Source organism: Apostichopus japonicus, chromosome 15 (assembly GCF_037975245.1).
Source record: "Apostichopus japonicus isolate 1M-3 chromosome 15, ASM3797524v1, whole genome shotgun sequence".
Taxonomy (NCBI): Eukaryota; Metazoa; Echinodermata; class Holothuroidea; order Aspidochirotida; family Stichopodidae; genus Apostichopus; species Apostichopus japonicus.
The window spans coordinates 18,472,437-18,497,340 of NC_092575.1; the positions used below are offsets into that span (position 1 = coordinate 18,472,437).

General features: G+C 44.0%; 1 protein-coding gene across 1 annotated transcript in view; it reads left to right on the plus strand.

Moving 5' to 3' along the window:
- The first annotated feature begins 9,022 nt into the window (after window positions 1-9,022).
- LOC139980586 (ankyrin repeat domain-containing protein 27-like) overlaps window positions 9,023-24,904 on the plus strand; it is a 38,034-nt gene continuing 22,152 nt past the window's right edge. Inside the window, exons 1-5 of the mRNA XM_071992328.1 lie at window positions 9,023-9,229; window positions 11,103-11,193; window positions 12,707-12,812; window positions 16,284-16,320; window positions 17,668-17,797. Of these exons, the coding sequence (XP_071848429.1) occupies window positions 11,140-11,193; window positions 12,707-12,812; window positions 16,284-16,320; window positions 17,668-17,797 (327 nt within the window). The 5' untranslated portion in view covers window positions 9,023-9,229; window positions 11,103-11,139. The remainder of the gene's footprint in view (window positions 9,230-11,102; window positions 11,194-12,706; window positions 12,813-16,283; window positions 16,321-17,667; window positions 17,798-24,904) is intronic.

The window sequence follows — 24,904 nt, forward strand, 5'->3', positions numbered from 1 at the left end:
CGAGAGCGTGACGTATTTTGGATCGCGGGCTCGAGACCAGGGTGGGGGCAGTTTGCTTTTGCCGCGATCTTATACGGTCTCTGGAACTTTAAGTATTAGAAACGAACCTAGATTTATATCAACTGCTGTCGTGGCGCGGTTGGTTGCTCTGTACCTCGAGAGCGTGACGTATTTTGGATCGCGGGCTCGAGACCAGGGTGGGGGCAGTTTGCTTTTGCCGCGATCTTATACGGTCTCTGGAACTTTAAGTATTAGAAACGAACCTAGATTTATATCAACTGCTGTCGTGGCGCGGTTGGTTGCTCTGTACCTCGAGAGCGTGACGTATTTTGGATCGCGGGCTCGAGACCAGGGTGGGGGCAGTTTGCTTTTGCCGCGATCTTATACGGTCTCTGGAACTTTAAGTATTAGAAACGAACCTAGATTTATATCAACTGCTGTCGTGGCGCGGTTGGTTGCTCTGTACCTCGAGAGCGTGACGTATTTTGGATCGCGGGCTCGAGACCAGGGTGGGGGCAGTTTGCTTTTGCCGCGATCTTATACGGTCTCTGGAACTTTAAGTATTAGAAACGAACCTAGATTTATATCAACTGCTGTCGTGGCGCGGTTGGTTGCTCTGTACCTCGAGAGCGTGACGTATTTTGGATCGCGGGCTCGAGACCAGGGTGGGGGCAGTTTGCTTTTGCCGCGATCTTATACGGTCTCTGGAACTTTAAGTATTAGAAACGAACCTAGATTTATATCAACTGCTGTCGTGGCGCGGTTGGTTGCTCTGTACCTCGAGAGCGTGACGTATTTTGGATCGCGGGCTCGAGACCAGGGTGGGGGCAGTTTGCTTTTGCCGCGATCTTATACGGTCTCTGGAACTTTAAGTATTAGAAACGAACCTAGATTTATATCAACTGCTGTCGTGGCGCGGTTGGTTGCTCTGTACCTCGAGAGCGTGACGTATTTTGGATCGCGGGCTCGAGACCAGGGTGGGGGCAGTTTGCTTTTGCCGCGATCTTATACGGTCTCTGGAACTTTAAGTATTAGAAACGAACCTAGATTTATATCAACTGCTGTCGTGGCGCGGTTGGTTGCTCTGTACCTCGAGAGCGTGACGTATTTTGGATCGCGGGCTCGAGACCAGGGTGGGGGCAGTTTGCTTTTGCCGCGATCTTATACGGTCTCTGGAACTTTAAGTATTAGAAACGAACCTAGATTTATATCAACTGCTGTCGTGGCGCGGTTGGTTGCTCTGTACCTCGAGAGCGTGACGTATTTTGGATCGCGGGCTCGAGACCAGGGTGGGGGCAGTTTGCTTTTGCCGCGATCTGATACGGTCTCTGGAACTTTAAGTATTAGAAACGAACCTAGATTTATATCAACTGCTGTCGTGGCGCGGTTGGTTGCTCTGTACCTCGAGAGCGTGACGTATTTTGGATCGCGGGCTCGAGACCAGGGTGGGGGCAGTTTGCTTTTGCCGCGATCTGATACGGTCTCTGGAACTTTAAGTATTAGAAACGAACCTAGATTTATATCAACTGCTGTCGTGGCGCGGTTGGTTGCTCTGTACCTCGAGAGCGTGACGTATTTTGGATCGCGGGCTCGAGACCAGGGTGGGGGCAGTTTGCTTTTGCCGCGATCTGATACGGTCTCTGGAACTTTAAGTATTAGAAACGAACCTAGATTTATATCAACTGCTGTCGTGGCGCGGTTGGTTGCTCTGTACCTCGAGAGCGTGACGTATTTTGGATCGCGGGCTCGAGACCAGGGTGGGGGCAGTTTGCTTTTGCCGCGATCTGATACGGTCTCTGGAACTTTAAGTATTAGAAACGAACCTAGATTTATATCAACTGCTGTCGTGGCGCGGTTGGTTGCTCTGTACCTCGAGAGCGTGACGTATTTTGGATCGCGGGCTCGAGACCAGGGTGGGGGCAGTTTGCTTTTGCCGCGATCTGATACGGTCTCTGGAACTTTAAGTATTAGAAACGAACCTAGATTTATATCAACTGCTGTCGTGGCGCGGTTGGTTGCTCTGTACCTCGAGAGCGTGACGTATTTTGGATCGCGGGCTCGAGACCAGGGTGGGGGCAGTTTGCTTTTGCCGCGATCTGATACGGTCTCTGGAACTTTAAGTATTAGAAACGAACCTAGATTTATATCAACTGCTGTCGTGGCGCGGTTGGTTGCTCTGTACCTCGAGAGCGTGACGTATTTTGGATCGCGGGCTCGAGACCAGGGTGGGGGCAGTTTGCTTTTGCCGCGATCTTATACGGTCTCTGGAACTTTAAGTATTAGAAACGAACCTAGATTTATATCAACTGCTGTCGTGGCGCGGTTGGTTGCTCTGTACCTCGAGAGCGTGACGTATTTTAGATCGCGGGCTCGAGACCAGGGTGGGGGCAGTTTGCTTTTGCCGCGATCTTATACGGTCTCTGGAACTTTAAGTATTAGAAACGAACCTAGATTTATATCAACTGCTGTCGTGGCGCGGTTGGTTGCTCTGTACCTCGAGAGCGTGACGTATTTTGGATCGCGGGCTCGAGACCAGGGTGGGGGCAGTTTGCTTTTGCCGCGATCTTATACGGTCTCTGGAACTTTAAGTATTAGAAACGAACCTAGATTTATATCAACTGCTGTCGTGGCGCGGTTGGTTGCTCTGTACCTCGAGAGCGTGACGTATTTTGGATCGCGGGCTCGAGACCAGGGTGGGGGCAGTTTGCTTTTGCCGCGATCTTATACGGTCTCTGGAACTTTAAGTATTAGAAACGAACCTAGATTTATATCAACTGCTGTCGTGGCGCGGTTGGTTGCTCTGTACCTCGAGAGCGTGACGTATTTTGGATCGCGGGCTCGAGACCAGGGTGGGGGCAGTTTGCTTTTGCCGCGATCTTATACGGTCTCTGGAACTTTAAGTATTAGAAACGAACCTAGATTTATATCAACTGCTGTCGTGGCGCGGTTGGTTGCTCTGTACCTCGAGAGCGTGACGTATTTTGGATCGCGGGCTCGAGACCAGGGTGGGGGCAGTTTGCTTTTGCCGCGATCTTATACGGTCTCTGGAACTTTAAGTATTAGAAACGAACCTAGATTTATATCAACTGCTGTCGTGGCGCGGTTGGTTGCTCTGTACCTCGAGAGCGTGACGTATTTTGGATCGCGGGCTCGAGACCAGGGTGGGGGCAGTTTGCTTTTGCCGCGATCTTATACGGTCTCTGGAACTTTAAGTATTAGAAACGAACCTAGATTTATATCAACTGCTGTCGTGGCGCGGTTGGTTGCTCTGTACCTCGAGAGCGTGACGTATTTTGGATCGCGGGCTCGAGACCAGGGTGGGGGCAGTTTGCTTTTGCCGCGATCTTATACGGTCTCTGGAACTTTAAGTATTAGAAACGAACCTAGATTTATATCAACTGCTGTCGTGGCGCGGTTGGTTGCTCTGTACCTCGAGAGCGTGACGTATTTTGGATCGCGGGCTCGAGACCAGGGTGGGGGCAGTTTGCTTTTGCCGCGATCTTATACGGTCTCTGGAACTTTAAGTATTAGAAACGAACCTAGATTTATATCAACTGCTGTCGTGGCGCGGTTGGTTGCTCTGTACCTCGAGAGCGTGACGTATTTTGGATCGCGGGCTCGAGACCAGGGTGGGGGCAGTTTGCTTTTGCCGCGATCTTATACGGTCTCTGGAACTTTAAGTATTAGAAACGAACCTAGATTTATATCAACTGCTGTCGTGGCGCGGTTGGTTGCTCTGTACCTCGAGAGCGTGACGTATTTTGGATCGCGGGCTCGAGACCAGGGTGGGGGCAGTTTGCTTTTGCCGCGATCTTATACGGTCTCTGGAACTTTAAGTATTAGAAACGAACCTAGATTTATATCAACTGCTGTCGTGGCGCGGTTGGTTGCTCTGTACCTCGAGAGCGTGACGTATTTTGGATCGCGGGCTCGAGACCAGGGTGGGGGCAGTTTGCTTTTGCCGCGATCTTATACGGTCTCTGGAACTTTAAGTATTAGAAACGAACCTAGATTTATATCAACTGCTGTCGTGGCGCGGTTGGTTGCTCTGTACCTCGAGAGCGTGACGTATTTTGGATCGCGGGCTCGAGACCAGGGTGGGGGCAGTTTGCTTTTGCCGCGATCTTATACGGTCTCTGGAACTTTAAGTATTAGAAACGAACCTAGATTTATATCAACTGCTGTCGTGGCGCGGTTGGTTGCTCTGTACCTCGAGAGCGTGACGTATTTTGGATCGCGGGCTCGAGACCAGGGTGGGGGCAGTTTGCTTTTGCCGCGATCTTATACGGTCTCTGGAACTTTAAGTATTAGAAACGAACCTAGATTTATATCAACTGCTGTCGTGGCGCGGTTGGTTGCTCTGTACCTCGAGAGCGTGACGTATTTTGGATCGCGGGCTCGAGACCAGGGTGGGGGCAGTTTGCTTTTGCCGCGATCTTATACGGTCTCTGGAACTTTAAGTATTAGAAACGAACCTAGATTTATATCAACTGCTGTCGTGGCGCGGTTGGTTGCTCTGTACCTCGAGAGCGTGACGTATTTTGGATCGCGGGCTCGAGACCAGGGTGGGGGCAGTTTGCTTTTGCCGCGATCTTATACGGTCTCTGGAACTTTAAGTATTAGAAACGAACCTAGATTTATATCAACTGCTGTCGTGGCGCGGTTGGTTGCTCTGTACCTCGAGAGCGTGACGTATTTTGGATCGCGGGCTCGAGACCAGGGTGGGGGCAGTTTGCTTTTGCCGCGATCTTATACGGTCTCTGGAACTTTAAGTATTAGAAACGAACCTAGATTTATATCAACTGCTGTCGTGGCGCGGTTGGTTGCTCTGTACCTCGAGAGCGTGACGTATTTTGGATCGCGGGCTCGAGACCAGGGTGGGGGCAGTTTGCTTTTGCCGCGATCTTATACGGTCTCTGGAACTTTAAGTATTAGAAACGAACCTAGATTTATATCAACTGCTGTCGTGGCGCGGTTGGTTGCTCTGTACCTCGAGAGCGTGACGTATTTTGGATCGCGGGCTCGAGACCAGGGTGGGGGCAGTTTGCTTTTGCCGCGATCTTATACGGTCTCTGGAACTTTAAGTATTAGAAACGAACCTAGATTTATATCAACTGCTGTCGTGGCGCGGTTGGTTGCTCTGTACCTCGAGAGCGTGACGTATTTTGGATCGCGGGCTCGAGACCAGGGTGGGGGCAGTTTGCTTTTGCCGCGATCTTATACGGTCTCTGGAACTTTAAGTATTAGAAACGAACCTAGATTTATATCAACTGCTGTCGTGGCGCGGTTGGTTGCTCTGTACCTCGAGAGCGTGACGTATTTTGGATCGCGGGCTCGAGACCAGGGTGGGGGCAGTTTGCTTTTGCCGCGATCTTATACGGTCTCTGGAACTTTAAGTATTAGAAACGAACCTAGATTTATATCAACTGCTGTCGTGGCGCGGTTGGTTGCTCTGTACCTCGAGAGCGTGACGTATTTTGGATCGCGGGCTCGAGACCAGGGTGGGGGCAGTTTGCTTTTGCCGCGATCTTATACGGTCTCTGGAACTTTAAGTATTAGAAACGAACCTAGATTTATATCAACTGCTGTCGTGGCGCGGTTGGTTGCTCTGTACCTCGAGAGCGTGACGTATTTTGGATCGCGGGCTCGAGACCAGGGTGGGGGCAGTTTGCTTTTGCCGCGATCTTATACGGTCTCTGGAACTTTAAGTATTAGAAACGAACCTAGATTTATATCAACTGCTGTCGTGGCGCGGTTGGTTGCTCTGTACCTCGAGAGCGTGACGTATTTTGGATCGCGGGCTCGAGACCAGGGTGGGGGCAGTTTGCTTTTGCCGCGATCTTATACGGTCTCTGGAACTTTAAGTATTAGAAACGAACCTAGATTTATATCAACTGCTGTCGTGGCGCGGTTGGTTGCTCTGTACCTCGAGAGCGTGACGTATTTTGGATCGCGGGCTCGAGACCAGGGTGGGGGCAGTTTGCTTTTGCCGCGATCTTATACGGTCTCTGGAACTTTAAGTATTAGAAACGAACCTAGATTTATATCAACTGCTGTCGTGGCGCGGTTGGTTGCTCTGTACCTCGAGAGCGTGACGTATTTTGGATCGCGGGCTCGAGACCAGGGTGGGGGCAGTTTGCTTTTGCCGCGATCTTATACGGTCTCTGGAACTTTAAGTATTAGAAACGAACCTAGATTTATATCAACTGCTGTCGTGGCGCGGTTGGTTGCTCTGTACCTCGAGAGCGTGACGTATTTTGGATCGCGGGCTCGAGACCAGGGTGGGGGCAGTTTGCTTTTGCCGCGATCTTATACGGTCTCTGGAACTTTAAGTATTAGAAACGAACCTAGATTTATATCAACTGCTGTCGTGGCGCGGTTGGTTGCTCTGTACCTCGAGAGCGTGACGTATTTTGGATCGCGGGCTCGAGACCAGGGTGGGGGCAGTTTGCTTTTGCCGCGATCTTATACGGTCTCTGGAACTTTAAGTATTAGAAACGAACCTAGATTTATATCAACTGCTGTCGTGGCGCGGTTGGTTGCTCTGTACCTCGAGAGCGTGACGTATTTTGGATCGCGGGCTCGAGACCAGGGTGGGGGCAGTTTGCTTTTGCCGCGATCTTATACGGTCTCTGGAACTTTAAGTATTAGAAACGAACCTAGATTTATATCAACTGCTGTCGTGGCGCGGTTGGTTGCTCTGTACCTCGAGAGCGTGACGTATTTTGGATCGCGGGCTCGAGACCAGGGTGGGGGCAGTTTGCTTTTGCCGCGATCTGATACGGTCTCTGGAACTTTAAGTATTAGAAACGAACCTAGATTTATATCAACTGCTGTCGTGGCGCGGTTGGTTGCTCTGTACCTCGAGAGCGTGACGTATTTTGGATCGCGGGCTCGAGACCAGGGTGGGGGCAGTTTGCTTTTGCCGCGATCTGATACGGTCTCTGGAACTTTAAGTATTAGAAACGAACCTAGATTTATATCAACTGCTGTCGTGGCGCGGTTGGTTGCTCTGTACCTCGAGAGCGTGACGTATTTTGGATCGCGGGCTCGAGACCAGGGTGGGGGCAGTTTGCTTTTGCCGCGATCTGATACGGTCTCTGGAACTTTAAGTATTAGAAACGAACCTAGATTTATATCAACTGCTGTCGTGGCGCGGTTGGTTGCTCTGTACCTCGAGAGCGTGACGTATTTTGGATCGCGGGCTCGAGACCAGGGTGGGGGCAGTTTGCTTTTGCCGCGATCTTATACGGTCTCTGGAACTTTAAGTATTAGAAACGAACCTAGATTTATATCAACTGCTGTCGTGGCGCGGTTGGTTGCTCTGTACCTCGAGAGCGTGACGTATTTTGGATCGCGGGCTCGAGACCAGGGTGGGGGCAGTTTGCTTTTGCCGCGATCTTATACGGTCTCTGGAACTTTAAGTATTAGAAACGAACCTAGATTTATATCAACTGCTGTCGTGGCGCGGTTGGTTGCTCTGTACCTCGAGAGCGTGACGTATTTTGGATCGCGGGCTCGAGACCAGGGTGGGGGCAGTTTGCTTTTGCCGCGATCTTATACGGTCTCTGGAACTTTAAGTATTAGAAACGAGCATTAAATATTAACCAGCTGCCGTGGCGCAGTGGTTCGTGCCCTGTAACTGAAGAGCCTGACGTTTTTTTGGCTCCTTCGTTCGATCCCCGAACATCAATATTTTTAGATGCTCCTTTACAAATTTTAGTGATTTTAGTGATATACCAGCATCACAGTGCAGTCTTTGTTATGTTCAGGACAATCCCGTCCAAGTAACAGTTCACACTGGACTGTACATATACCATGATGTAATTGGAGTGTGACACCCAATCAGGATGAATTCAATCGGTGTTCATTTCACGTAACAGACACCAATGGCAGATGTGAATCATCTCAAAGAAAAGTACATGCTCTGCCACCATCTAGCTTTGATTTTAAATGACGCTTGTAACCTTATTACACAAGGGAGCTGTTACCAGTAACAATTCCCTGATTACACAAGGAATTGGCCTTCTAATGCTGGTATGTATGATCATCCCTTGGGCTGTATAAGCTATTCTTGTAGTGCAAGAAACAGAGGTTGCTTGTTTGCAGCCTTCTTATCATTGGTGATATATGAGCCTGAGCACACTCTTCACTAATTTTGCTGGACTGGAATAAAAACATATTTACATGATAAAAGTCATGTAAATTGAAATCCCACACAGGGTGTAATGAGCATGGAGGGGCTTCTTTAACTGTAAAACATGGAATACAACATTACATTTGAAGGGACTTTTCTCTGTCTCTTTATTGCTTATCGCACTTCTTATCGATTCCTTTAAGAAAGATTATTAATTATAAACATTAATTATTGGGATGAATTGTCTTAAATTTTATGTACAAACAATTACTGAATACCACTGCACCTTCAACGTTGCTTATTGTCCGCTAGTAAATGGATGGCGCTCTCCGCTTTTCTCCTTACAGTCTGCTCTTATCAGTCTGCTCTTATCGTCCGCTCTTAATGTCCGCTACCTTCAAGCAGGTATTTGTTCAATTAACGAAGGTAGCATACGCCCATTAAAAGCCCCATTGACTTACACACTAAATCACAAAAATAATGTGGTCTCTAAGTCTCTAGATTAAAGGTTTCACTAGCTAAACGCTACCCATCACCGGATAGCTGACAAATTGGCCTTTCATGGCACCATCAATTTTCCGTTTCATGACCCTGAAGATTTCTTTTGCTATCCGAGCCGGAAATTTTTTCGTCACTTGTAAACAAACCTCTTCACTCAGTGGTAAACAAATTTCCTACGCTGCTCCTGGGAGGCCTAAAGGGGTCTAAAATTGCCTCAATTGACCCAATTTTCTCACCACATGTACTTCCATTCATGCTCTTCAACATGCAAGTCACAAAAAATAGATTATGTTTGATAACAGGTCACAAAAGATGTTCTCCCGCTGCTTTTTGGCCGCTGCTTTTTGGCACTTTTCCTGAGGTGAACAATCGAGCGGATTGATATAGACTCTTAAAGGAGTATGCCACCTGAAGTATAAGGCTTGCTGATCTTCGTAAAGAACTAAGTTGCGTGACACTGAAGTGTAACTTAAGCGCTAACGCATCACATACATCGGCGAGAGTATATCACTTGGCTTTGAACATTTTTCTCAACTTCTTTACCCGTACGAAATTGATATCGTTCATCTTTGCAAACAACTTTTTGCACAGGTTAGCAATTTTAAGCCTAGTTATATCTTACATCTAGGCTAGTCCGTGGTATAGCTATAGCCTATAAATTACACAACGTTACACTCGGATAGGCCTAGACCATTTTGCAGCCCTTTTACATTGGAAGAATAATACTTAATATTATTCTACGCCAACGTCAGATACAGATTACCCAGACATAAGCTGTACGGGTGCAAGCCTTTACAGCAGGGGTGAAACCAGTTTTTTAAACCATGGGGGTGGGGGGTGCTATGTAACTTGTAAGGTTGTATAATTTGTAAGTTAGAGCAATTGCAGAATATCCCACAACTCACAGTCACAGACACAGGTCTTTTTTGAGATCAACAATACATTGTTTAAAATAGCCTTTGGGACTTCAGGTCATAATCTGTAAGATGCAAGAGTTTCAGGTATTCTAGAATTATGTCAGTAATTTTTAAGTCATAAAAGGGTGGCCCCTTCCCTTCAGAAAGTTTAGTACAATAAAGGTTGTTGAGATGCAACATGGTGCTATATTTGCAACTTTGAAAACAACTTTGGAAAGTTACGACTAGGCCTCCAGTACAGGTTGTACCACAAATTGCCTAACTTAAACTGTCATTAAGTTGCCACTTCATCATATTGACAAAAGTATCAACATTGGCACAGAAATACTACATATCCTTTATGGGAAAGTTGAAACAAAAATTCTTCAAAAGGGATGTCAGAAAGCCTTGGAACTACAGTATGTCACCAGTTTCAAAAAGTTTCTCGGGCGACCATATGACAGCAGAAGACCTTACAACACACTATTCAATGGATTAGGCTATAGCTTAGGCCTATACAACATCAGACCCGTCAACTCTCCCGGTATTACCGGGAGACTCCCGGTTTTTATCCGAATCTCCCAGCCTCCCGGTTTCATATTCTATTCTCCCGGTTTTTTAATGTTTCATCACTTGCGACATTTCTGAAAATAGCCAACAATTAGTCCTATGTTAGTAATTCCCCACAGTAACACTGAACAGGAAAGGCTATTCAGTGTAGTTCGCAAGAACAAGACAGGCAGTCGGTCAAGTCTCAAGCTTGATGGGACTGTTCCCTGTTTCAAATGAAAGCCTACTAAAGAAACCCTGGAGAAAGGGAAGCGAGCTGCTGTAAACTACAACAAGAAACACTGATTGGATGATTCTCTCACTGTATTTCACTGTATTGCATAAGTACTGTAGACTATACTTATTTTGGAGTATTTATATCATTTCAGATGAAAATTACCAACCTCCCTATTTTCCCCTTGTTCTCCCTATTTTTTGGCCCTGAAAAATGTTATTCTCCCTATTTTGGGGTCAAACAGGTTGACAGGTCTACAACACTGTCAACATGTATGGAGAACATTTTATGTTAGGTGCTACCATTAAGTCACCATCCCATCTATAACTGTGATTACAATGTTTGTCAGGATTCAGGACTTGCTAAAATCAGAATTGGCTTAAGGGTAAGAGAATAGCACAAGGCTATAGGCTAAGATGGCATCAGTGCTTCACACTGGTGCCATGAAAGTCCCCTAAGTATTATAGTTCTATTGAAGAATTTGAAAATTTAACTTAAGTTTGGCCTGTTGTGTGAAATAAAAGTGATGCCATGTATAAAGTGCCCAAGCAATTATCATTCTTCAAACATTCAGCCACCCCTTATACATCTGACACATAAACTGAGTTTCTAGTGACAGCAGAAAGTCATTAATGGGCGCTGTTTCAAAATCTTCCAAAACCTGATACCAATTGAAATGATTAGGCTAGCAATTATTTCATGACAACTTTGATGGAAGCATTAATTTATCCAATATAAGAAGTTAAATTCAAATTCTTCTTTTCCTCCAACCTCTGCTTTCCAGGATTAGTGTAGCTGGATATGAGATCATACTTTAGACCATGGCTGTTGAACAGGATGACTTAGTGTTCAATCCATTTTACCAAGCTTTGCAGGTATGGCAAATATGATTTGAAATATTCTACTGACTTGTGTCTTCATGATAAACTTGAGTTGAAAATGAGACGTAAACCCAACCATCATCAGTATTTGATGGAGAATCTAGTGAAGAACAACATCTCTGAACTGCAATTTAGAAAATGGTGGTTTGGATGATGTTAGAGATCTGATGTTCTTTTATATGCACAATTTAAGAATCGAACATGTCAAAATGTGCAGGATTTAAGAACCATTAGTGGTTGATTTCCATGTGTTTCTTGTTTCATTAGTGTGTTGATTTTCATTGATGTTTGCCAACATTTCCATTGACAAATGGAAGTGTTTGAACTTTGCTCATACAGTTCCAGCAACTAAATAGATATTATATATATCTAAAACGTAACTCCTTATTTGTCAATTATGAGTCATATCTTATTTCTCTGGTTTTCTCTAATATATTTGTATATATATTTATATAAATACATATATATATATGTATTACCTGATCAGATATATTTGTGATTCAAGCGGTGCCTGTTGCAAGTCAGAGAAATTGACTGACAGTTGTTTGTGTTGATACAGCGAATGGCTGCTTTCATTATTGGTATTAAAAAACGAAACTGATAAACAAGTTAACAGTTCCTATTCTGTATTTCCTTGTTGACCTCGTTGTTATCGTATTATTTTAATTATTATAATTTAAAAAAATCCAATTCCTCTTTGTACAAGTGTTAATGATGGAAAATTTCCTACACAAACTATCGTAATGTTCATGTCTCAATGCTGAGTGTCGACGGATAAAGCCCAAACAGAGCATTTTAGCACATTTCCTTGCTAGAAGTAAAACTAGATATTTTTGTTGTACTATTATTCATCCTGTAATGTATTGCATTTTTGAAAAGGGCTTGAAAAGCTGAAGGTATAATGTCTTATCTTACTGTTGGCTTTCTTCTATCTTGTTTTTCAAGCAAATTTTCACCCAAAAAAATGACCCTACACTGTAGGGTCACTTTTATGTATGTACAGTACAATAGGGCCTGCAGTGGTGATCGCACAAAATGCTATCGTATAATACTATAAATGCCTTTGCGTTTGTGCCAATTGATGCCCATGTCCTTTCACATTTTATGATATATATGCAATGCCCTTGTAAAAATCATGTATTTCCCTGTCCTTTTAAAAACCGTTTAATACCCTGTGCCCTCTTAAAATTTATGTATATGCCCTGCCCTTTTAGAAACTTTGTATATGCCATGCCCTTTGAAAAATTATGTGCTATGCCTTTTATAAACCCTGTATATGCCATACCCTCTTAAAAACTGTGTATATATACATGCCATGCCCTTTTCGAAACCCTGTATATATGCCATACCCTCTTAAAAACTGTGTATATATGCCATGCCCTATTATAAACCACATGTATATGCCATGCCCTTAAAAAGTTACATCTAGTCATTTATGAAGTACATGCAATTCATAGTCCAATAAGATCATTCAACTGAATTATTGTCTTCATTTTTCTGTTTACAGGGCCAGTTTTGCAATAAATATGAATATGCTCAAGACCATTGCTACTTGGTATGTATCCCTCAGTCAGCTTCCATGGTCGGTGTAGAAATCACTCCTAAATTTGTTGGTAAGTACGGTATACATCTCAAACATATTTTGTAGGTAAAAGTCATACGAGGATGAATGAAGATTCCCCGATAATTTGTTACCTACAACGATCTGTCGTGTTTGCAGGACTTCTGCATGTACAGTACATTAGATAGAAGCAGTACTGCTATATGTACCAAGCTTAGTTAATGAGCTGCTATATATATACTCAAGTGAATGAAGAAGATTGAATTTGCAGAAACAAGTTATTGAGCACTTGGCAAGCCATAACTAGGCCATAGTTAGAGGGACTATTCTTCCAGAAAGCATGGCTGTTTTTTCCTCCTTTTGATGTAAAAAAGTTTTAAAAGGGATCTACCATGTTGTGATTGAATGGGCACAGTGTTATATATTGCACTTTTTACACATGTACAAGTAGTGGAAACATTTGGAGCCCTTTCAGATGTTTGCCAATAAGTGCAAGTTTAATTAACCATTAATTACAGTTATGTTGGAAGTTTCTTTCTTAAAAAGCAAAGAAACTAGAAAGGATTGATTAAGGAAGAAGGTCATCTAAACAATTTGTTCTTTTATTATGAAAAGATACTTTACCCTGACAAATGATAGCCTAATATCATGTGAAGTATTAGTAATCACCGTGTGATGTGATGTGATAATTTCATGTAATCTGTCCAAGTTAGCATATCATTGTGACAAATAACATTCAAAGTATCATTTAGAAACAGATAGCCCTAGCTCATCATTCTAGATTTTCCACTACTGTCACTAGTTCCACTTGCATTTTAATAGTATCACTTTCATAGCTTGCCAGGTACAGTAGCATTTTAGGATTATGTGATTCATGTAGAGAAAGATTCAATGCTGAAATTCAGTGAAGGCATTTGGCTTGTTACTTTCTTTGGCAATTTCAAACACCCTACATGGTATTTTCAAATGACACTGCTATTTTAATCAAATTAAGACAAAAATTCTACATTTTCATCACATGAAAGCTTAAGAGTAAAATGAAAGAATGATTTAATGAAGAAAAGGTCTTTGATTCTACAAAAAAAAACATAAAAGTTGTCACCCAAAACTTTGTCATGAAGGGAAAGATTTAAATCATGTGAAAAAGCAAATTATGGTACATTTTCAATGGTTTTATCTTTTCCTCTCAGTTCCCTGAAATGCAGTTTGATTCATTATGCTAATAAACTCATAAACTGCACTACTAAGTGAAGTTTTTCTTTATGATATCCTGTCGAAAGATTTTCAAATCCATGCAGAGAGTGCTGCTTTGAAGAGCTCACTCGGAATAATTTAGTGTCTATATTTTGCATTACAATTTTCATGTCTTTCAATTTTGTTAGTTATATAAACTACTGATACAATACGGTATTAATACATACATAAACTGCTATATATACTGTAGTTGTACTTCTTTGGATAGGTTTACTTAACAGATCAACCATGATTGTAATGCATTTTTGCTGTTTCCATTCTGAAAAATGATATTCCCAGTCACTACAATCAATTTTTAAAGTCAGTGGCGCTGTGGGTTTACTGTACATATATTAAACAAGTTGTACTTGAAAGTAAGTAATTGCAAATCTCAGCCTGGGGATCTTTGGCCTGACATTGTAACACATGTTTGTACTATTATCCTAGTGCCCACTGTAGGCTACCTGTAGAAGCAAGAGCAAATTATATTTGTATTGAATTTTGTAAAATTTTGCAAGTAAATTCGTAAATATCGCTGAAGATGTTGATATCAAACTAGTCAGAAAAAAAGGATTGGGTTGTTTGTCGCGTTTGCGGATAATTAGATCATCCAGATTTCTTGCTTCATTTTACTGTACCTGATATAGTACTGGATGTTGACACAAACTGGTCAAAGTATTCTCGGGGTGGGCATCTTAATAAGATCGGTTTAACGTAACTTGTTAACACAATGCTGGTATCTACGGCAAATTACGAGTGTTCTTTGTCTCAATTAATGAGTTACTTTATGACTGGGTGTTTTGCTACCTGTGACGTCAAAAGTAGTTCGCTGTTGAAAAGTTCACAAGTGACAAATATACATCTGCATCATGACATGGACAGCTTTCACTTGACATTTTGTGAAATATTTTGGGGAGGTCAGGTGAGAAATTTGACAGATGTGTACTGTCGAGTGTGGATGAGACATGGCTTGGTTCAACCTGTGTTAGGAAACTAGTTGAACATACGTGACCTGTTGGTTTGGTTCATGCAAAGCTTCACCAATGGTACGACGAGAGTGATATTCATTTTCTAGATCATCCCTCAATTTTATTTTTATTGTTTTTACCTTTCGAGGGTGATGATGTAAGTACTGTTTCATAACCATAATGTTAATAACGAGGTTATCTTCTCAGCAGCTGTTACACTAGTTTGAATTTTTCGTAGCAAATTGGCCATTTTTGCATATTATTGCTGCATTGTGTATATATTTCATTATTCACTTTATCAGCCTCCCCCCCCCCCTCTTTCTGACTTTGGACACAATGCCTCAAAGTGAAATTCACAAGAAAGAATAGACTCCTGTCCAGGAAGTGTGCTCAATTATCGTAAAAGTCCCAACAATATTATTCAGTTAATTCTATCACTGTATAGTACATGGCACTACAGTATGGTACGTTACTACTCGATAATGTACGTATGTTCTATACCTGTATGCATGAAAAATTTGGTTTACAATTACATGGCAGTTTGCTTTATTGGCGTATGGAGTATGCTATTTAATATCACCTTTCTCCATCTCATCTCTCTTGAAACTCCATACTGTAGGTGCGTAAATGGACAAGTGTTCATCATGATATCATTGCAATGAGTAAGGAGATGAATATACAGATGATGCTCTAGTTGTGATTCAACTTTTAATTGGTAGCTGCTATTTTAGTTGTTTTGGAAGTCAGAAATGAAATAGGATACTGGCACTATAAATATATTTTGATGCTTTATTAATTAGATCTTTCATTTCAAGTATTATCATTGGGTAGTACTTGTGGTAAATTAAAATTGAAACAGGCCAGGTATAGGTATGGCACTCCAAATCAAGGAATTTATTCCTATAATGTCAGCAGAATTTGCTACAATATCTTCTGCATCATTACATTGTAGAGTCGTTAGGCTACAAATAACCCATCTTGACATGCGTAAGGTACAGGGAGTAATTTATCCCCTCGCAAAATGCTCCACATAAATGGTGAAAGTTGCTAAACAATGTGTAAAGATGTATGGCGTACAGTATGTTTTCTACACAGGAACCATAGAATTAAAGGAAGCTAAGGAGAGCAACAATTGCAGAGCCCTCGAAAATGTTCCACAAAATTAAAAACACTAATTTATTCTATGCAGTACCACCTGCTCTACGTGTTGCAATACGTGTTGCATTTTTTCTGACATGTACTATACCATACCATACCATACATTTAATTTAAAATGATGTCCTCACACCAACCTTCATGTTTTCATTTTTGTTTCCATTTAGAAACACACATCCTGAAACCATCACCGATGTTTCAAGAGTAAGTATTAACAAGAAGTTAATTTAAAAAGGTACCTTTAATAGTTTGTAGTTACAAGCTGTTCTTATAGTTGTGTGATGCAGGACTGGTTAGGAGTTATGGTTGTAGTGTAAGCCTGGTGTCTGTGACAAGTTACAGGATACATCCATGGAGTTATGAATTGTAGAATTTAACTAGTCTTGTAATTATTCATGGAACGGTTACATTCACTGAATGGAAATATGATGAGCTTGAGGAGCAACACACAAACTGAATGTTTTGGTCCAAACCAAGTGACATGCTAACTAATTAATAATTTAAGGGAACAATATGCAAACTAAATCATTAATATTTGTAAACACAAAATGTACCAAAATAGCATACATGTGCAAAAGTATGGTAAAAGTAGCCATGCCAATATAAATGCCACTGTCCATTACCTCAGGTCCCTGAGGTGTTTACACCAAAGTGGACAAGATTTGGACACAACACATGTGTGTCAGATCTGTGAATGCTCTCTCAATTTTGATTAAATAACAACAAACTCTATCCTTCAAGAGTTGTAAATTGCCATTTAGGTATAAATACAAAACAAGGATTAAAGACACATGCTACTGTACAAAGCCCCAATAGAATATTTTATTAAATTCCAAGCAAGGACTGAGAAAACAGAATAATTGTCTCTAGTTAACATTGATCACTCCTTTTATGTACAGTTCAGCCTGGATGCACACTACAGGTGATCCTAAAAATGTTTTAAGTTTTGTTGTTCAAATTTTGAATCCATGGAAGAAAAGTTGGCCCTTTTTCAGTTAACTCACAGAACATCTGAAGGTTTTTTATAGTACTTCCTATCACATTGTATATATTCACGTGATAAAACAAATTAATCAATCAACTACAGTAAGTTTCTCCAGCTACTGTAGTTTCTATTGTAACAGTTAGTCATCTGGTAGTTAAATATAAGTAAAAAAATAGAAAGAGCTGCAAAAAAAAGAAGATAAATCGATCATTAGATACAGGTGCAGTTTGCATTGGTTCGGCTTTGCACAATACCTCACACATTCATATGAACCTGTTGGGGGGTCTCCTTTTTACCCACACTTGAATTTTAAGATTACTGATTACAACAGATTTGAGACCAAAACTATTTGCCAGATGACTAGTTGCTGATATTAAATTTGTGAGTGGTGAAAGAAATGCAATAATCATCATCATTTTTTTTACTTCTTGCCTCACTGCCCTGTCTCCTCACAGCAAGAGCACTTTTTTGTAACCTTTCCAGCATTTCCGGCCTCTCTGGGTGAAGGGACTATTTTCTTCTCAATCTTCTGCTCGTAGTAATGTGTCATCTTTTCATCATTTCAGCAATTATATCAGTACAGACAGACTAGGCAGCAAGACAGTGGTTCTTGATGGCCATGAAATTATCTTGGTGGAAGGGTTTGATAATCCTTCTAAAGTCAAGATCATATCGGAAGAATTATGTTACAACAAGGTGAGAATTATTATTGTTTGCAAAATTTGTGATCAAGTATTGTTATTTTTTCATCTTTTTTTTTTTTTTTTTTGGTTCTGTTTATTATAAGAAGAGATGTGTGTATGTGAAGGTTTGTGTGTATGTATATTTACTTCGCTCCTCGCTTACCTGTCTCCTCACAACCTTAGCACCTCATTCTACCGTGCCTATAAAGTCCTGGTAAAATAATAACACTGTGCGCCCTCTATGACCGAACCCCCCCCTCGGTCACTCCTCACTACTCATTCTACCATTAAAAGTGTCTTCACGTGAATTTCTTGTGGATATATTTCCCTTGGATTTCGTCTTGGTTTTCTTTAGCGATCTTTGGAAGTTTCTTTCCTCGGATTCTTAGGAGTATTGCAGTCCTTTCCAGCCCGATAAGTATCCTTTTTTGTTGAAAGGGAGGGTTTTGGGGACTGTTTTTATTCCTAGTGCGTTTCCGCCCTTAGGTTTTTTGCGGGGGTAGCAGTTCCGCGAACTGCCTAGGTTTCCCGCCATTTTCCCTTCCCCACGCTATAGGCGTGTCGTTGTATTTTCATGTTCATAGCATGTCTACATTGTATTTCTATTCACGATTTCTTCTTCTATATTTCGCTCTCTCATGTTCTTTTTCAGCTTGTGTTGATTTTGTTAGGCCACTTCGTAGCGTTTTTCGTATTTTGCCGTTGCTAGGTTACGCTACGTACCTCTACTCACCGTTATGTACCTCCCGTTATCTCCCGTTCTCTTGTTAGTTTGCATTTTTCCGTAAGCTTAAGAGTTAGTCTTTCCTTAATTCGAGCGTTTTAGTTTGTCTCGTAACCAGCTAAAGCTTTTTAACTACTCGATGTTTCGGCCAGGCAGAACCTGGGTCGAACACGATTTGTGTCCTAAGTGTAGAACCTACACCAGACGGGACCCACGCCTGGTCTGCATAAATTTTTCGCCAGCCCAGTGGCACTAGATAGACCAGTGGCTTACGAGTCTAAGAAGCAAGCTTTAGGGCAGGCTGGACTTGATTCCTTAGGCCATCGGTGCCCCAGAAAAAGATATAGGAGAGACAAGAGAGAGAGAGAAAGGAGGAGGGAGAAGTGGTGAGAGAGGTGGAGGAAAGTGGCCAGGAGAGGGCCGAAGGAGAGGGGGAGAGAGAGAGAAAGAGTACCCCTAACGGTCCCGGCGACGTCCGGTTGATTACGGCCAGAGGGAAGGGCAGGAGCAAGGCTCCTGCCAAGAAAAGACCTCTTGAGAAGAGGCACGGCTCGGCCGGGCTAGAGGCAACGTCTCAGTCCGGGTCGCAGCAAAGAGTACCCCTAACGGTCCCGGCGACGTCCGGTTGATTACGGCCAGAGGGAAGGGCAGGAGCAAGGCTCCCGCCAAGAAAAGACCTCTTGAGAAGAGGCACGGCTCGGCCGGGCTAGAGGCAACGTCTCAGTCCGGGTCGCAGCAAGAGAGACCCATGGAGCGCGGGCTACAGGCCACGGAGAGCTCGGGTCCGAGAGAGAGAGTACGACCGAGGGGTCGCTGAAACGGAGCCGGTCCCATAGCAGGCTCCGGGAGCCCGGGTCCGGCGAGAAAAAAAAATATTAAAAAAAAAAAAAAAAAAAAAAAAATCCCACCGGAAAGGACAGAATGTCCGGGTCGAGGAGTACCGGCGTGGTGGTACCCGGCGTGGTACGCACACAGAGACGGGCTCCGGGAGCCTGGGTCCGGCGAGGCCCCGGGTCCGGCGAGACCCCGGGTCCGGCGAGACTCGAAGGGAAGGCAGAACCGAGGTTTCACTCCAGATCCGAGACCGCCCCCGGAGCCGGGAACCAGAGCTATACAATCGACTGCTGGGTCCTCAGAGATTGGCTCCGGAGGGCCCGGGCCCGACGAGAACGGGGGCGCAGGGGCAGAAGCCCGGTCCGCAGATCTCCAAACGGGATCCAAAACTGGTCCCGAAGTCGGGAGCCTACGAGAGTAACAACATTTACAACTGCGACATTTACAATAACATTTACAACTACAACAACATTTACAACGAGATTAACAACTGCTAGGCCCCCAGAACGGGGTAGCAGGTGCAGAAGCCCGGCCCGCAGACCCCCTAACCGGAGCCGCGGCCGGTCCTGAGGCCGGGAACCGATGAGATTACCAATGCCGGGCCCCCAGAACGGGGTAGCAGGGGCAAGCGCCCAATCTGAAAAGAGAACCAGCCCCGAGCCAGGTTCCCACGGCAAAGGGAGAAATATCTATCCCCAGACACCGAACACAGACATCGGTGCCGAGGAGCGATCGCAACCCACGGCCAGCCCGGCCGCGACACCACGATCAATCCCAGACCAAAGAATGGAACCTGATTTGTTCCCCGGCAAGGACGACCTGGTTTGCAGAGCGTCGGGCAACCTGTCCGGCCTAGACGACGAGGTCGACCCCTAGATTTCGGGGTTACAGAGGACGGTTACTCCCGCTTCCCAGAATAAGGGGAGTGTCCCCCCCCCCGCAGTGGCGTCACCAGACTTTTCAGTCTGGGGGGGCACAGGGGGGGCACCAGCATTTGATGGGGGGGCACTTAGGTGGATACGGATCAATGTCCTGGGGAGGGGTCTAAAGGGAGGGGGTGCCCCTCCAGGCGCGGCGGAACGGGGAAATTATTGGGGGGGAGGGCTAATGTGTAGAGACTATCTAAGCGGAGCGCCACCATCGGTTGGCGCGGAGCGTACAAGAAAATTTTGGGTTTTTCAAATCCCCAGATGGCCGGAAACGGCACTTCCCGAGTGTTTTATGCTGCGAATACCTAGCCCTAAAATATGGGTCTCAAGCCTGCAATTTCTCAGATTGCACGTAAAAGTCTGTAAAAACATTGTAATTTGTATATTCGATGGTGTTTTAAGAGAGTAGCTATTACTCGTAGTGTACTCGCAAAGACGTTTTTGAGTGTAGTAAGGGACCCCCCGGTTCCGCCGCCACTGCCCCCCCCCCCCCTTTGGAAAATTTTCGCATACGGAGGATGGGCTAGATGCAAAATGCTGCCACATTTGATGCTAAATTCGATCTGAAGATATCTCCAGAAATTGCTATTTTTGAGGTAATGATTTTAACAAGGCGCAGAATTTTGCAGAGGATATGAACCACATGCTGTCGATATTATGCCTAACCCTATCAATAGAACCTACTTTTGTTGAATTAATGTGTGCATGACCCCGACTCCTTTCTTGTCCTTCTCGTTTTCGCCCATTATCTATTAAGATGTAACAGGTTCCAGCATCGTTATTGGCTCCTATCAGGGATCTCACCATGCAATCCAAAGTTTGATCACACATCGAGTATGGCTCAGTATGCAGGTGTGAACATTCGCCATTTGTTCCTACAAGCATCTGACCTCAAATGACCTCTGCACCCCCTACACAACAGGGTTAATATATGGGTCCACAAATATAGGCAAGTATGGTGCCTGCGGACCCTCACATTCTCACATTTCGTCAGCTCCTAACCTGTCAACCTCAGACCAAGGCAACATATTGCAGTACCCTCCCTTCTCACAGTCATGTAGCTCGCGAAGCGGACTTGTATATCCGCTGGTATGGCGTGAGCCTGCACTGACACATTCAATGTAAATATCGACACCTGTTGTGATGGCGCGGGTTACGACTTCGATACCCGACGTTCAAGGATAAACTTGTTCGTTTTTTCGCAGCTCATTTGAAGAAAATACGAATTACTGTGCTTCTTTGTCCTTATGAAAAACCAACTCAGATGATGGGAGTTGAATATAACAAAATATATATATATTTTTTTACCAACCCAAATCTCAGATGGGGGGGCACTCGGGGGGCACTAGGTTTTCCAGGGGGGGCACGTGCCCCCCCTGGCCCCCCCCCCTTGGCGACGCCACTGCCCCCCCGGAACTAGCAGCTTGAGCGGCGATGACAGGTTCGAATCATTTGCGGGAAAACACCGCTACACATCCCAAATGTGTGTTTATTTTATCGAGTACCTGCAGACACTCAGGGGTCATATTCTCCTCGCTAATTATACTCCTCTCTAATCATAATTCATCGCCATTTGCCTAGGTTAAAATCTTACTTGTGTTTAAAAACACTCGTTTAAAACACTGGTGAACCCACTTCCAGAACATGTTAAAATGCGTAAGACTGAGGGGTTTCAAATCGGTTCTCATGACGTACAGTATTCCGTTTAATTTAAAACCTTGGCAAACTGCTAGGAAGAGAACTTTCTCGAGACTTGGCAAAGTGCCAGGAAACATAACCGCCATTGTAATAACGCCCATGTTTTATCCCAACGAAGTACTTTAAGTTCTTTTAACCCTCGTATTCGTGCTGTAAAAACGTGGAATAATCTCCAGGATAATGTTAAGAATAAGCCTTCTTACTCTGTATTCAAAAGGAATCTCCAAACTGTAATTATTTCTCACTATTAATGGATTTATTCTTGTGTTTGTGTTTGCGATTAAGATCATTATAAAGATTGTTAGGATCGCTTATTAACATTATTAATTTATAGTAGAGTCAATTCGATTATTTCATCATTGTAGATGCTACTATTAACTTTTCATTTCTATTCTTAAGTTTTTCTTTCTTTTTTCTTTTTGGGGAGTCTCCTACTTTGTTAAGCCTTACAGGCTTTATAGGAGACTTCCCGTCACACTGTAAATTGTGATGAAACAAATAAATATACAAATACAAATAACGCTCATAGATCCTTGGCAAACTGCCAGAAAAAAAAAAAAAAAAAAAAAAGGTACAACGTGGCACATTTGTTAAGAGAGGAGGGGGGGGCCAAGCAGCCACCTGGCTTGACACGTGTAAGCTCAACTTTTACCGCAACGAGCTATCGACTACGTGAGCGATCCTATGGAATAAGCCTTTCTTCCTATTTCTTTGGTGAATTACCAAGACAAACGCGTTAGTAAGTTGAAAAAGGGGTAGGATACAACCCCATCAAGTTACAAGCGCTAACACGCTCCGAACATACAGCATGCGCTTCATGAGCAATGTTCGATGTTCCGACATCTTAAGCAGAGTTGCATTTCGTAGCACCTGATGGCCTAGTCTTGACTAGCCTAGGCGCTAGGTGGTTTCAATAGGAAGCTGGAAACCTTTACTGCACTACGAAATGGACACATCTCGACAGGAAGAGATTTGAGAAGTAACGGGTACGTTATAATAACATTCAATACGTGTTTATTACGTTAAATGTGGTGTTGATAAAACGTTGACATAAGATGTCTATGAGATATTACGTTATATTAATGTTATATTAATGTCTTAACGGAAATTGTTTTGAAATAATAGCCCCTAAAGGGTTTCGGTAACATATTTCTTACACCTCTAATAACGCTATCATAGCAAAAGACTAAGCATTTAGTAACGCCTTTGTGTTTGCTGAGTAACTCCCTGGACTCCATGAAACAGCCAGGATTTATGAGGTGGAATTTCTACAAACCCACCCTACACATCCCCTGTTGGGAGTTTGTTCCTGGTGAGTAGGGCTGTAGCTTAGTTAGCTCAGTGGTTAAACCCGGTGCCTTCCAATCAAAAGGTCCCCGGTTCAAGTCACCCCAAGATTAATGTATGTTGTCCAGTTACAGAGCTGTTGACAATTCATAGTCATGGACATTAAATACGAATGTACGAGACTGACCTTGATCAGCTTGCGGCTTTGATAAGCCAATGAGGCTTCTTCACAAGTTCCTACTTGCAGGATGATCTAAATTACATACACAAATACATACATATACTGTAGTTGTAAAAGCCACATAGCAGCTGTAGCATTGATTAAGACTCTGATGAAGCAAACTATCCATTCAGTACTCAATTTTTGGAGAGCACTGTGGTCAAGCGGTGTAGGCAGTGTACTGGTGATCTAAGGCTTGCAGGTTTTAGTCCTGGCCAGATCATTCTGTTGTTTCCTTGGGCAAGGCACTTTATCTCCATTGCGTCTTTCCATCCAGGAGGGATCTCTCTCTGTTTAACAGGTTATTTTTGAGAAGGGTAATATTGCTAGCGCCTCTGGCTTCGTTATCGATAGATAGGCCGGCGCAGTTCAACCCTCAATATTATTATTAATATTATTTTTTCATGGAAAGAACCTCCATGAAACCTCCCTACAGGGTACAGCTTAGGTCTACATCATCAAGGCAGTACTTTTCTTCAGAGGTTTTCTGATTGCAACTGGTTGATAACTAAAGGGGTCATCAGCAGTACTGTGGTACTGCAAGCAGTACTGCGAGTGCTGCTGTATTGCAGGCGCTAACAAGGTCATCATACAGGCCACTGTCCTTGACTTCTTTAGCAGCATATACAGAGAAACCACTTTCCTGCACCACAGTGGCGTCAGCAGGGCAAAGGATCGGCCCCAACACCCTATTTGCAAAGATAACCAGGTTCATGTGCTTCCGCCTCGCTCTCAGGACTGTGGGGTTGGGGCTCTCTGGAGCCCTCCCAAGCCCAAGTACAGGGCACTTTGATCACCATCCTCCCAGACAACACGATGGTGGTGGCATACTGTACAGTAGCTACATCAATAGACAGGGTGGCACCAGGGCAGAGAGACTGTGCCGTCCGGCATGGGAGACCCTCACCACAGCTGCAGAATCTGGCACGGCCCTATGGGTCTCCCATATAGCCAGAAAGGAGAGTGTGAGGGCCGATGCTCTGCCCAGGGGACAACTCGACCCCGACGAGTGAACCCTTCGCAAGGAATATGCGGTAGGTTTTTCCACATGTTCGGCATACCTCTGATAGACCTGCTTACGACAAAGGGCAACAATGGGCTGCCCATCTTTTGTAACAGGCGGTCCCACCTGCAGCCTTCCACATAGCGCCAGGTCCCTGCCTTGAGACGGACCAGAGGTTTAAATTCTTCCCCCCCCCCTTGGGCATGATCAGCCAGATACTGAGGAAGATTCGCAGCTCCAAGGGTAAATTCATCCTAGTGGCTCCCTCCGGACCCCGGGTCCCAGGCCGCAGGTCCCACACGCAGGCCCCAGACGGGGACGTCTGGTTTTCCAGACGGCTCCACGCTGGGCATTAGCCCAGACATTGACCAGCTCACCAAAGGCATGGCTAATCGCCGTCCACGAGTCAGACAGTTAGCCCCCTC